General features: G+C 33.1%; 1 protein-coding gene across 1 annotated transcript in view; it reads right to left on the reverse strand.

Moving 5' to 3' along the window:
* The window catches only part of RyR (Ryanodine receptor), a 169,038-nt gene that overhangs the window by 68,999 nt on the left and 85,933 nt on the right, over positions 1–14,106 (reverse strand). Inside the window, exons 24-36 of the mRNA XM_073077792.1 lie at positions 13,374–13,523; positions 12,097–12,250; positions 10,041–10,168; positions 9,243–9,323; positions 8,051–8,150; positions 6,440–6,557; positions 6,017–6,097; positions 4,123–4,235; positions 3,649–3,760; positions 3,086–3,222; positions 2,076–2,204; positions 1,135–1,246; positions 376–514 (exon numbers count right to left, since the gene is read on the reverse strand). Of these exons, the coding sequence (XP_072933893.1) occupies positions 376–514; positions 1,135–1,246; positions 2,076–2,204; positions 3,086–3,222; positions 3,649–3,760; positions 4,123–4,235; positions 6,017–6,097; positions 6,440–6,557; positions 8,051–8,150; positions 9,243–9,323; positions 10,041–10,168; positions 12,097–12,250; positions 13,374–13,523 (1,554 nt within the window). The remainder of the gene's footprint in view (positions 1–375; positions 515–1,134; positions 1,247–2,075; positions 2,205–3,085; positions 3,223–3,648; positions 3,761–4,122; positions 4,236–6,016; positions 6,098–6,439; positions 6,558–8,050; positions 8,151–9,242; positions 9,324–10,040; positions 10,169–12,096; positions 12,251–13,373; positions 13,524–14,106) is intronic.

Consider the following 14,106-nt stretch of genomic DNA (forward strand, 5'->3'; position numbering starts at 1 on the left):
ATCAATAGAGAGTACATAACTCAAAAGTGCTAGTAATATTAAATTCTAGTAAAATACTCAATGTCCAAAGCTAAAGCGAAAACATAAAAATGTTCTTAAGCATAAAATGTTACATTGACAAATTTCATAATATGTCCATAAAAATAATAAGTTTTGAAAAACTAAATTAAAATCGATTGTGTAGTTCAAACTCAAATCAACGTGTTTGTTAGGTTACTATCCAATCTACTTTAAAATAACACTAAGGGTCTTATCAATGAAACCAAATTTAATTAAGGAATAGGGAGCTAACTACTCAAAATTAGGAGTCATGTACAAGGAAAAATATACAAAATATACCCCATTCATTGCTTCTCCATTACTATTTATATTTACCTGAGATATCCTAATCTGAGGATTGGGTCGTCTAGGGCCACGTTCAGGGGAAACTTCAGTGTCACTGAAAGGTTCTGGTGTTTTCGATTTGCGTGATTTCGCCCTATCGCCGCTTTCGCCGCGTTTGCTTCTGAAGAATCTATATTGAAACAAATGACAATCTGAATAATTTGATTCTATTATGATTGCAATGCAAAATGGCGGATTTATTTTGTTTTTCCTCATGCATTTTTTAGACGAGTTTGAACGAGACAGAAGATACACATTTTTTTATAATATAGGAGTAGCAGATGAGCATGCAGTCCACCTGATGGTAAGTTGCTACTGCCGCCCATGGACATCTGTAATCAAACCCAGATAGTTTTAGATATTCCTCCCTGAGGTCGGCCACAGATGCGCCGCTACCCCTGAGGATTAAGATGGAACGCCTCGGAAAAGTATGTTCCCTTACCACACCCTTCAAACCGGAACACAGCTGTGCTTAACACTGCTGTTATGAAGCAGAATTAGGTATGGCGGTGGTGCTGCCGGAGTCGGACCACAAAGGGTTCTACCACCATCAAAACACATCAAACACATCCATACAAAAAGAAAATATGACACAGCTATTAGTGATTAAAAAATATATATTTTAATTAATACCTACTTATTTTTAATGAAAAAAAGAACAGTTTCATTTGTTCAGTCTGTTCTGTTTCTGATATATATCTTAAGAACAGAGAATAAACTTAAGTAATTTGAAAAAAAATGGAAACTTACTTGAATGGAGACCTTCCTCGTTTCTCCTTCTTATCATCTAGACCTTGTACTCCCAGCTCATACTTAGACATCTCCGCTTCGCTAGTAGACCGATGCATGCCGTTCACTTGACCTAGGTAAAAAAACACGAAGGTCATTGAATGGCACACTGACACCTAGTTTTAATAATCAATCTATCTAATGTTTGCCTGCCAAAGATCCACATTTAACAAGTTCTTCATACTAGATAAATTTTGCATCAGTTAAATTTTGATCTTTGGATAATATTGGATAGGTCAATTAATAATAACAGGGTTATTTTATTAGATTTTGGAAATTGAACATGACGTATATTTAGATTGTTATGTCGAAGACGATGATTTTAAAAACTTTTTCTTGATCTTAACCTGAAATCAGTATCAACAGACTTTTAGATAATCGTTTCATGATTATTTTTAGTATTGATGGAAATATCAAAATTATAATTTGGCAAATATTTATAATTGTACATTGAAGTTATCGATTGGAAAGCAAAGCAAAATATACATTCGATGATGTGAAAGTTTTGTACAGAGTTATTAAGTAGAGTATACATATAACAGCAAAATAAGTAAATACATAAAAAGATATACTTAAATACATTAAATGTACAGAAAACGCTCTGATCTATTAAAACCTGTATATTTTACAATTATATAAGGATCTGCCTAACTACATAGCTTGAAAGATAGAAGTAGATTTGATGACAATGCCATAGAAAACACTATAGATAACTTTTACCACTGTAAAAAAAACAAGTATAAATTTTGATGTGTAAGTTAATCCAGGCAATTGATTAGCATTAATTCCAAAGCCTTAATCTCTAGCCTCATTTACAACAGAATGTATATTAGATGGATCAAGTTAATACACTCATTTACAATTAGTCGACGAGACAAAAACATAAAGTGCCAATCAGAAACCTGGTTGCAAATTGTAATCCTGTATCGTGACTCCTCGGGTTATGGATCCCTTCCGTGGTGGTCTCGAGGGCTGTCTCTTCACTTTCGAACTGATTTGAACTTCTTCTTGATTCTCATCGTAGTGGAGACCTTAGGTCGAAGGGAAAGGTCAAAGCGTATTACTAGGTCGAACGGTGAGTGTTGCGGGGATGGAATGCAAGAACAATATACGCCATAATGCAAAGGGTGGTGACGCAATCCTCGATTATTCGTAGGAAATTGTGATAATTATTTACAGGGAATCATTATTGTAGAGATTAATTGAATGTAACTTTATTATAAGTAGAGAAAATTTGGGGATTTAATTATATTTTAGGTCTTATTTGCACTTATAAGGTACAGTCAAAGCTTTCTATAAGTATAGCGGATAAGAATATCAGTTAAGAAAGTCAATAAGATGCAAATGGTATTTATAAATTTAACGAGTAATTAATGTAATAAATGAAATATCGGATGAATCAAACACCTTGAATAAGTTTGAATAAGTTATTAATTGACTAGAAAATACAAACAAATATATTTTTTTACTTTTTACTTATGCTTTTGATAGGTTATGGCTTAGGCGAACTGTGTTGTTCAGTGACTAAAATTTGAAGGACAACCGAAAAATCGAGGATCGTACATATAATACAATTCTGTACATATCTACAGTTTCATAGGTATGGTCCGCGCCAAACTTCTAGTCCGCTCTGAAGTTGTTGCGCGCAAGTGTAGTCAGAGAGCCAATGCGGTCGAACACAACTACAAGCGTATACTCCGTAGCACACTAACGCTATGTCCCCGCGGGCGAGAGCAGCGGGGGGTGCCGGGGGAGTCTGTCTTCGTCCCGCTAATATCTACAATATGCAGATTGCGACGCAATTCTCTATTCAAAGCGGACTAGAACTTTCGCACGGACTCTACATACAGTTTCATAGGTAAAAATCTCTTTAGTGACATACATGCATTGCTAGAAAACTATTATTACAGACCTTTGATATCGTTCATGGTGAACCCGCTCCTCATGATTTGGTCGATGTGCGCCGGCATCTGGGCTTCCGTGGCCTCCTTCATGAGGATCTGCTGGCGCTCCTTGATCTCCACCCAGCGCCTGGCTTTTTCGTTTTCGCTGAGGAAATTTAGGGTATTCTAAAAATCTTCATAAAAATTGTTTTTAATAAAATTGGTTAGTACTTGAGTCTTTGAATTTATGAAAATAATGGAGAAAATAGTTGATTGTTGAATATATTATAGGTAAACATATGGAATAAAAATCGTGTTTTTAAATTTTAAAGCAAAGTTATGATGGCTCGATCATAAAGATTTATGTCTAAAGAATATTGATGGCGGCCAAATGAAAAATCTAAAATATTAACATGAGCTACTGGACTCAAATTGGGACAAGAGCATTTTTTTAAAAAAGACATTTATTAAATTAAGATAATTTGGAAATCGATGAAAAAAGGATGAAGTAATAAATATTTTTAAGTAATGAGTAGTTTTAGTTTACATTATCAATAAATGACTAAATATAAAAAAGAGCTGATATAATTACTCAATGAATTCCGTTTGGCATATAACTGGTAGTGAGAGACGAAGGAACTCCCAGTTAGCTTTTTCCATAGTTTCGAAGGTGTTATGAGATATCTTCATGCAAGGTGGTGTATCTGAAAAAGGAAATTAAATTTAGTTTTACCTATGACAACTCGTTACTTAAATTCATACTTTGGGAGTAGTAAACTACCGCCCAAGGCCATCTGCAATCAAGTCCAGATAAGATGACATTCTTGCGGCCACATCGGATAAGTATGTCTCACTTACCGTACTTTTCAAACCGGAACACAGCAGGATTTAACACTGCTCTTGTTAAGCAGAAATAGGTGTGACGGTGGTTCTTTCTATCACAATTTATAATTTATTCAATTAAGGTTTTTTGAAATCTGGTGCAGAGGACCATTAAATTACCTTATACCAGTTAAACATAATTTAAGGCACAAGACTAAAGTAAATTTAAAGTTAAACTTCTTACCAGAACCCGCGGGTATCCTGGTGACATCGATTCTCGTGTCGGCCATTTCGTCAGTATTTTCGAAAATCGGCTGGTCCTTTGTGTACCAGTGAGTGACGTCACGTTTCATGTTTCTGAAATTATAGATTACAAGGTAGCGAAATGGGTTAGAGGAAAGACATTATTTACGAAAGTCTAGTATGACTGACAAATAGACTATAGTAAGGTCAATGCGTAAAAATTGAATGCCTCATTGAGGCATTTTTATTGAACAATTTGAGTACTTTTTACATGTTTTTAATGAGCTTCATATAAAACAGGTGAAACGGCGATCGAAGCAAGATCGGCATTTTTTTATCTTCATTAAGTAAAGCAATAGTACATTACGATACGCGTGGCCAAAGTAGCCTATTTTTGCACGGCGTGAAGTTAGCGCCCGAGCGCAGCGAGGGTGCTAAACGCCGTGCACATAATAGGCTACTTATGTCACAAGTATCGTATACTATTTTAAAGCTCGTGTGACATAAACCCGCTTATACTTGTCAATTCATATGAAAAAATACGATAATTATTTTCAAAGAAAAGATAACTTATAAATAATTGAAATTAAAACTATGAATTTAAAAAAAACAACAACAAAAAAGTGAATTTAGTAATTTTTACCTAGTAAATTTTTGGATTAAAAACTGTTGAGTTGGCTATTATTCTGCTCTTGTGATAAAGGCAAATCTAACACCACACATACGTCACACTCCATCAAGCCATTTAGGCTACATACATACAAATCTTGAAATAATTAGTGGCATCTAGACCAGTGGCTTATAGTAAGAACTCCACCTAAACGTATTAAAGAAACATATGATAAACAATCACATAATGTACTAATACTAGTGATACAGTAGAAAATCGATTATCCGAACCTCAGTTATACAGATTCGCGATTATTTGGATTGGCAAACGTGAACTTGGCTACATTATGTGTGATATGTGCATTTAAATTCCAGAAAGCAGCCAAATCGCAACTAGAAAGTTACTATAAAACCCAAAAATCCAATTGCTTAAAAATATACGAATTTGACGATTCCAAAGACACATCATATGTCAAAATTAGTGAAGTCGTTTAGGTTAGTCAAAAAATGAAAAATACATACGTACAAACATAAGGTCAATAAACATTACCTTCCTCACTCGGATCAAATAGCTTTTCTTCACAAACGCAATTATCCACATTTTCTATAATCCGAATGCCGTACGACAACAAATAGTTAGCTTTATCAAGTTTCTACGGGAGTAGTATTTTCAATAATGGCTAATTTTGATACTGATTCCTAATTTAAATATGTCCTACTTTGGTGTCTAGCGAAAATACACTGTCAAAACAAACAATGAAACTCGATACAGCCCAACAGTTAGTCTTACAGTGATGCTATTGCTTAGGATATACACAATGTCAAGAATATTTATAAATACATCGAAAATAAAATATTAACATAATTATTGCTTTAAACAAAACAATCCTGACTCACTTTTAGTTTACAAATGACATTTAAAAGTACGAAACGTTCATAACGATGTTTATTTTTTACAACTGTGAGGGTAGCGTATTGATATTCGTACGGTGTAAAAATCGGCTACTTTGGACACGGAAAAGCGTGGCTAAAATGCGGGTTTAGGTCACAGAGTGCTATAAAGTATTTTAATAAATCTATCACACATATAGACAGCCCAGGGATAGCTTGATAATTTTGGGTTTTGAAAAATTCACACACATAATTCTTTGCAAATGTTTCGATATAACCCTTGGATGAGGAATTTACAAAATACGTAAAATAGGGGATAAATAGAGGATGACAGCTTGGACATGTTTCTTTGTATATTATATATGATGATGATGATGGTGATATTATATACTTACACACAGAAGGGCTCGTAGCCTTCCTGAAGACCGCATGTCGTAAAGTATTTCAAGGTGTTGACGTCCTGACCGTAGGTCAATCTGAAACAGGAGTACCAATCCTCAAATAGTTCTACCTTACAAAAATCCATATTTTCATTTTAGATACAAGTTTGGACAAGATTTCATATATTTTATTTAACTAAAACAAATTTATTTAATGTTACATGCTGTCAAGAATTTCCTAGTGAATGTTTTGGTGATTTTACACTACGATAATATAAATTTGTATATAAATTCATTCAATAAAGATTTGCTTTTCAATACGAGCAATTCTATTTCTGCCACTCGCAAATTATGCAACATGAGCGAGATGCGAATAGAAATGGTACCATTTTGGATCACAACCTTTATTGAAATAACTTATAACTTTTATAATCTTACCTTGCTTTTTGTCCCACTCCAAGAGTACAAGCTGGTACGAAGTTATCCCCCTGGACATCAGCGAAGGTGGTTTCCCCACCCAAAGCATCCATCAACAGTTCACCGTTGAGGGAGAAACCTGGTGTGGTCATTAGTATCAATCTTTCATATATTTGCATGATTTTTTTAATTTTCATTCAGTTTTCTTTTGCAAGGTTTTTTGTGTTTAATGGTTCTTAATGTTTGGCAGTAATTATACATTTCAAAAAATAACTTTTTTTATTTACACAGCTATTTTTAATATTATTTTTAGGTAATTTAAGTTATAAACAAAACATAAAATAAGAAACATCAAACTTTATCTGATTATTTTTGTAAAGTACCTATCTGATACTTACTTTATAGTTCGTATCTGATACGTACTTCTTTTGTCAGAAAAAAAACTTTTGGAACCTTTTGGAAAGCACGAATGAATTTATGGTTTATTAATTAAGTAGTTACGCTAAAAGAAAGGAAAGTTATTTATAAATATACCACACAAATTATTATAAGTTATTGTAAAAGCTTTTGGGAATAGATCCTAAAGTGCTAAATATATATAAAATATATACACCATAACATATTATTATCATAGCGTTCATAGTTGCAAAGTAAACAGTGTAGATCTGTAGACTATATATATCTATCCGATTCATAATTAGGTGTCCAAAATGTAAACAAAGGTGTTGACCTATCAAGAAAATACGTTTCAAATGGTAGTTTCTTATTTTTAACGATATTAAAGTAACACAACGATATTAAAATGAAAATCTAAATAAATTAAGATGAATTGACTATTTATAATATTTATTATTATAGATACTATTTATATATTTTATTTGTTTACATTTTGGAAACCTAATTATGAATCAGACTCTATAGTGTTAGTAAGTGATTTCTAAATAACGTTTGATGTAATGCATGCATGCGTAAACACATAGCGTGCATATGCATTGAATTAATCTACAATATCAGAAGAATATGTTCCAAATGTAGACATTATTCCATCAAATTTATTCGTAAAGTGCATTTAAACTGTAATAAAAGCAATGTGATGTGATTATATTTGTGGTAGCCGATGAACTTCATGGTCATAGCTAAGCGACTTTCAAAGCCTAGCGTGATATATCTAGGTGGCAGGAACATCTTTTACAAGTTAATCGAAATAAAATCGGGAAAGATACACATATTTTGAGTTTTAATGGATTTTTATAATATAGTTTAAATAAATTATAGAATTTAAAATTGAGATGACTATTTAAAGGATTGTATAAAATTTTATATTTTAAACACTGGCTATGTTCTTGGCAGTGTATGATAAGTACGAAATACATTAGAAAATCGGTTTATTATTCAAAATAGGGGACAAACGAAAATAAAAAAATCTAAAAGTAGATAAGTAATTAAATTAGTAATTAAAAATAGAATTAGTAAAATTTTAAATCATTCGACTAATATTAATTAAAAATATTTCAACGTCACACAAATTTATTTGTTACAATATTGTAACACTGGTTAGTTAATAAAAATGTTCCTGCCACATGCTTCTAAAAGCGATCTAATGTTGCCAGTCCAATAAATTTCTTCATTTACTTATCGTCTTGTCAATGAGATCTAGGAACACGCCTACAACATCACCCACCGCCCATTGCTTCCCGAAGGACTCTGTACTACCGCTGTATACCTTTTCTTCCTTAAAAAGTTGAGAAACAGTTTCGCTTATTTCATTTTCATTAATTTTTGCTTTCCAACAACTTCAAAATTTTGCCCTACCTCTAAATTTTATAATTTATTTACACCTGGCAACACCACCATCCAAATGGATATATTTGAAATGTTACCTGAATACTTTGGGAGTATTTACAACCTATTAGTTATATTGATGTATTAAAGGAAGAAAACATCGGAATGAAACACAAGGAAGGTATACTCGTATGGACCTCAGTAAAACCATTGTTACCACATATTAACCACAAGAAGGGGAAAAATATAATGGAGCTGGAGTGCTTTTAGTTACTTTAACTTTTTCAATTGAACTAAACTTTCCAAAGAATAAAATAGTAGATTTGAGTAAATTTATGAGAGTATAAAGCTGGCAGATAGAAGTTTGCATGACGTAGTGTACATTTGTAATCATTTGTGATAAGTTACCTTTAAAACACAAAATGGGCCACAAAATCGGAGTACAGAACGGGGCTTAGCAAAGAACACGTAATAATAAATAACGAAGCTATGGGCAAAAATGGATTAACAGAAAAGCACTCCAGCGCCGCCTAGCGATGGCAACTCACTAATCGTTTGGTCGGGAACGTCTAGAAAACATCCGACAATGTCGCCCACTTTCAACTGCTGGCCGAAAGTGTCGCTCGATCCTCCATGACACTTTTGAGACTGTATATAAATAATGTTTAATATCCATTGCTCCTTATTTTCATGAAAGGTCACAATGTCATAGGTACGATTATGAAATTTACTTGAAATACGAAAACTACTTTCTAGATTGACTTTCCTATCTTAGGCTACACTTATCTGAAATCTTTTGCTTGTTGTTTATCTGTAGTATTTTCATCTTTTAGACAAGTGAAATAGACAAAAGTTAAATCTAGAGTAAACATTAAATAAGTTCAATGACATTATTTACAATCTTAACCAATTTTGTAATATCTTTTAGTTCTTTATTTTTTGTAAAATGTTATAATTTCTAAAATAAGAGTACGCGGACAAAAATAAAAATTAGAGAATTCTTACACGAATGTTTAGCCAAAGACATAAATGGTTAACTTACATTGTAGCCGTCGAAAGCCCAAGAATTTTCATCTTGACCAAGCATCATCCCTGGAGCCATATCGGCATGTGCCCAACCCACCTGTCATAAAAAGATTATAAAAAATCATAATTTTATGGCATGAACCTATTTATTCAGAGGAGTTAATGATGTTCGAAAAAGTGGAAGAATTCTACCAAATCATGGTTAGTTAATGACGTCATGAGATCAAATTGAAAGCCTTTCACACCCTGAGGTGAATGGATAACCTACTCAATAGTGGAATAGTAATGGGATAATGATGATTATATTTACAGGAAAAATATAAATAATATAACAATTACAGTAGCAGAGTTGGAATTCATCATCATCATCATCAACCCATTCCTGTCCTACTGCTGGGCACGGGTCTCCTCTCAGAATGAGAAGGATTAGGCCACAGTCCACCGCGCTGGCCAAGTGCGTATTGCTAGACTTCACATACTTTTGCGATTTTTTTTTATAAATCTCTCAGGTATGCAGGTTTCCTCACGATGTTTTCCTTCACCGTTTTAGCAAGTGATAATCAATTTCTAATACGCACATAACTTTGAAAAATCAGAGGTCGGACCCCTCGATCGAGAGGTCGAGTTTCTTAACCTTTCGAGGTCGAGTTCTTAAGCTATCACTGCACTTTTGCACTAGGCTATCACTGCACTTTTAGTTGGAGTTGGAATTACTTTGGTTTAATAAACACAATTTTATTCTGATAGAAAAATAAAGATTCAAAGTCTTGATGATAATAAATTAATAGAAGTTCGTGAACATATAAAGACGTACCCTCATTGGCCCCGCAGTGAGAATCTCAAACTCAAAGTACCATTTCCCAGAGCCTACAGCGTAGTTCTTTTCCGCTCTATAAGTTCTGAAATCTGCTTGTTTCTGCTTTGAAGCTTCCGCCAATAATGCTGGAAAAAATAAGATATATGAGAATGGTAACTTTGTGGACCCACACATCGATTGCTCGTATAGTGAGGGCTATAGACACACAAACACCCACAAACATAGAGACATAAAACATATAAATTCGTAATTTCAATTTTTGATTGGTTGGCTATTTTCTGGAAACCTGGAATTTTCTGTATGAATCGGAGGCGGAAGACCACTGATCCATTTTTTCCCTAATTTGAGATATACAAAATATAGATATAAGATATCAACAGACAAAACCACAAAACAATACATGAAATATATTTATAACATTGAGAAAATGATCTACAACTAATTCTCTACATAACGATGTTCATGTGAAATATTATCATATAGGATTTCCTCTGTAAAATTATTTTACCAAAAATAAAAAATATCTATCTACTACCAAATACGTACCAAATAAAATAAAAATGATGGTTAAATACGCCACAATGAGATATGAAAAACATTGAAATATTAACAAAAATATTGATCTAAAGAAAGCATTTGACTAAGATTGCTTTCATATAATGGAAATGTATATTTTTAAATAATTTGTTATTTGTAGTAATGGTTGACAAAAAATCAATGTATTTTATTTAACGTTGAAATAATATATGTGCAGATAAATTATACATATTAAAGATAAAGATTTTATTTGTTATCCTTCAAGGGAGCAACTAAGGTATTTAATTCTGTAAGTTATCTTTTTAATATTAACATAATTTTCCCCTTAAGGGCTCGTACACAAAACTGCGATGCGACTTCGCATCGCAAAAATCTGCGAGCTCCCTCGACGCATCGCAAGAACTTGCGAATTAATTCGCATCGCACATTCCTGCGATGTTTCGTCACACTTCTTGACGCCATTTTTAGGTCGTTCTGAGACAGCGTGTGGGGAAAACATACAGACCTTGGATTTGTTGGGTGGGAAGACGTATACTTTAATGTGAAAAAATGACAAAGTACGTTGTTGACTTTCTTATATTACTGATTGAGAAGTGTCCTGTTCTTTGGGAAACTAAATATAAAATAAATTATATATGATAAATGGATGAATGGACCCAAAATTTTCTTTCTTACTCTTTCCTGTATCTCTTAAGCAATAACAAAAGTGCACATTTCTTTTTACGATCCATGTCACGACCTTATTTTCGAAATACGTTCCGTACGGTTGACGGTTGTCGAAAGGATGGTCACCCTGGGAGACGCTATGCCGCACGATATCGCATCGCAGCAATTCGTGTCGCAATTTTCTGCGTTGCGAATTCGCATCGCGTCGCATCGCAGTTTTGTGTACGAGCCCTAAGAGCCTGCTTCTCGTTTAGTTTTTTCTTTTCTTTAATAATTTAATTAAAGTTATACCATATTTATTATTGTATTGGTTTGCAAGATCGCGTATCACATTTCGAGAAAGACATATACAGATGTACAAAAACACACAGACAAACACTTCCTCACTCACATTTACTTACCACATCTATTAATTCCACACAAGTTCGCAGTTGGGTAATCTATTTTTTATAATAATTATCACATTAATAAGTTTAGTAAAAGCAGAAAATGTTATGGTTATGTAGGCAAAATATGTGGTAGTTTTTATATAAGGAGAATTATTAAGTTAAGCATAATTATGAGCTTTCGTTAATCAAAGTTATATATTTTTAATTAGGTTACAATTTTTAGCTTTGAGTAGCTTAATACATTTAAATTTTATTTCATTAGTTGTTAGTAAAGTCAAAGAAATATAAATATATATTTAAATAACGAGAAATAAAATTAATAAAATAAAATAAGTTAATAATAAATTAAAAGAACTAAAGTTAATAAGCTTAAATATATTTCTTAATAAGCAGAGTAAAAATGTAAGAATAGTGAGAGAAGAAGATAAAAGCGTAAATAAATATTTTAATGTTTCTCTTACCTTCATGTTGTTCTCCGGTAGGTGGGTCTAAGTTATAACCATACACAAGTAGTGTTCGAACAGTTTCAGATGCCGTGTCTCTATTGGCTTTCTTGATAGCGTCATCTACTTTCGGGTAGGGGACAAGATGTGGCGAGCGATGCATTTCGGGGTCCTGAAAAATTAACTATTGTTACAGTCACATCCCACTGATTCATGAATAGATCACACGACTGTCGGTTATTGAATTTACGCCACTTTTAAATATGTTTCATATTTTGTAATATTCAGTTTTTATATTTTTAGAATATTCTATGTTGCTTTGAGTTATGAAATGTCATTTTACTTCTGCAATATCTTTTGTAAATTAATTTGAGGCATCCTATTGTCTTCTTATTCACAAAGCAAGGATTCTATTAATTATTTCGGATCCGTGGCTTATCTTAAATTAATATATTGACTCATCCTTATTACTAGGATTGCATTATGTTCTCTTAGGAAAATAGTTATTTTCATATTCGCAATGTAAGTTATGACTAATAATTTGAATTTATACATGCTATTTGGTCTCTATATCATAATGATTGTCGGTAATCGTCAATTAATCTTCATTATCATCTTCTTCGCTTTTTTCTTATTGCTTCTTGTAACTTCCTGTCTTCTGTTCGTAGGTCTAAACACAACACGCTGTGACCCTCACACCTAGTAATACTATGCACATATTAAGTGTGAGAGTCACAGCTATTGGATTTAGCATCTTCGAATCATCTTGTTCATTTCGTACGGCACATTGATGATTTTCTTACTTAGCTATCCCTGCATCCTTAATCTTTTCAATTTTGCATAATTTATTCGTTCCTAATAAGTATAAATTAGTGAAAAGAAAAATAATATGTTAAACATATAATATGTTAACAAGCAGATGACAATTTTTTCTTACATTTTGACCACAGTATTCATGCAAAAAATATTATAATCGAGTGAGCCGCTTTTAAAATATGTGTGTATGGAAACAGTGACATGCGATATATATCCATTATTAATAAACAAGGGTACCTATATTGAATATAAAATATCACGAGTAAATACTTTATTAATTATTTAGATGGTCTCAGAGTATCGAATAAAGATTGCTCCACATGGTACGCCAGTCACAAAATAAATAGGAGGGTGCCGGGGGGCGCGCGCTGTCTTCATCCCGCCAATATCTACTGCGACGCGACTTGTTTCTATATTCGGAGCGGACTAGCTGTTTGGCACGGACTCTACTTGAGTATAACATGTACATAGTATCTCACCTCATTGAGTCCATAGGTCCAGCCCTGTTGGATCCTCTCCCGGGCCCACAGGTTGTGCGTGTTCTCGGCCAGCTGGTCCACCAGCTCGTCCATCTTCGGTGTTAGGGTGACAGCACTCAGGTCTAGCGGTGCTGGTTTGTAACCGTTCGACTGGCGATAAAAAAATAATTAGAAACTTTGAAAATATATAAAACTAGAAAGAAGAAAGAAAGAAAGAAACCATTTATTTTACATGCTATACAAGTTACAACATACAAAAGAAAATAATAACAATGGAAGGGATACAATAAAAAATAATAACAAATAAAATAACACGTAACGTAAACGATACAGTATAGCAGCAAAAATACTAGTATAGTGTTATAAAAAACAAATTACTGCTTAAGAGTATAGACAATGTCTCGCCTAGAATTTAGACAAATTTACCGACACATCATTAGCGAAAATCCGTTAAGCTTACGCTCATTAATTAGGTAAATAATATTAAGATTTTTTATCGTGATGTTTTTGAGTGGCGTTGTCCAGAGTAGGATTAAAATGAAACCGAAATTCATACTAGGGGGCTATGGCTGCTGAGATAAACAAAATGCAAAAGGTACCAATGTTTATCAAAAAATACACGTAACTTGTTCATAATTATATTCCATTTAAAATGGGGCTGTTCGGTCTTAATGACTATTTTTTTATCCATTAGAATCAGTTAATGATTGTAGAACTGTTAATGCGAGAAAAA

Source organism: Epargyreus clarus, unplaced genomic scaffold (genome assembly GCF_041222505.1).
Source record: "Epargyreus clarus isolate Ecla_fem2 unplaced genomic scaffold, WU_Ecla_fem_2.2 ptg000011l, whole genome shotgun sequence".
In the NCBI taxonomy this organism is placed as follows: domain Eukaryota; kingdom Metazoa; phylum Arthropoda; class Insecta; order Lepidoptera; family Hesperiidae; genus Epargyreus; species Epargyreus clarus.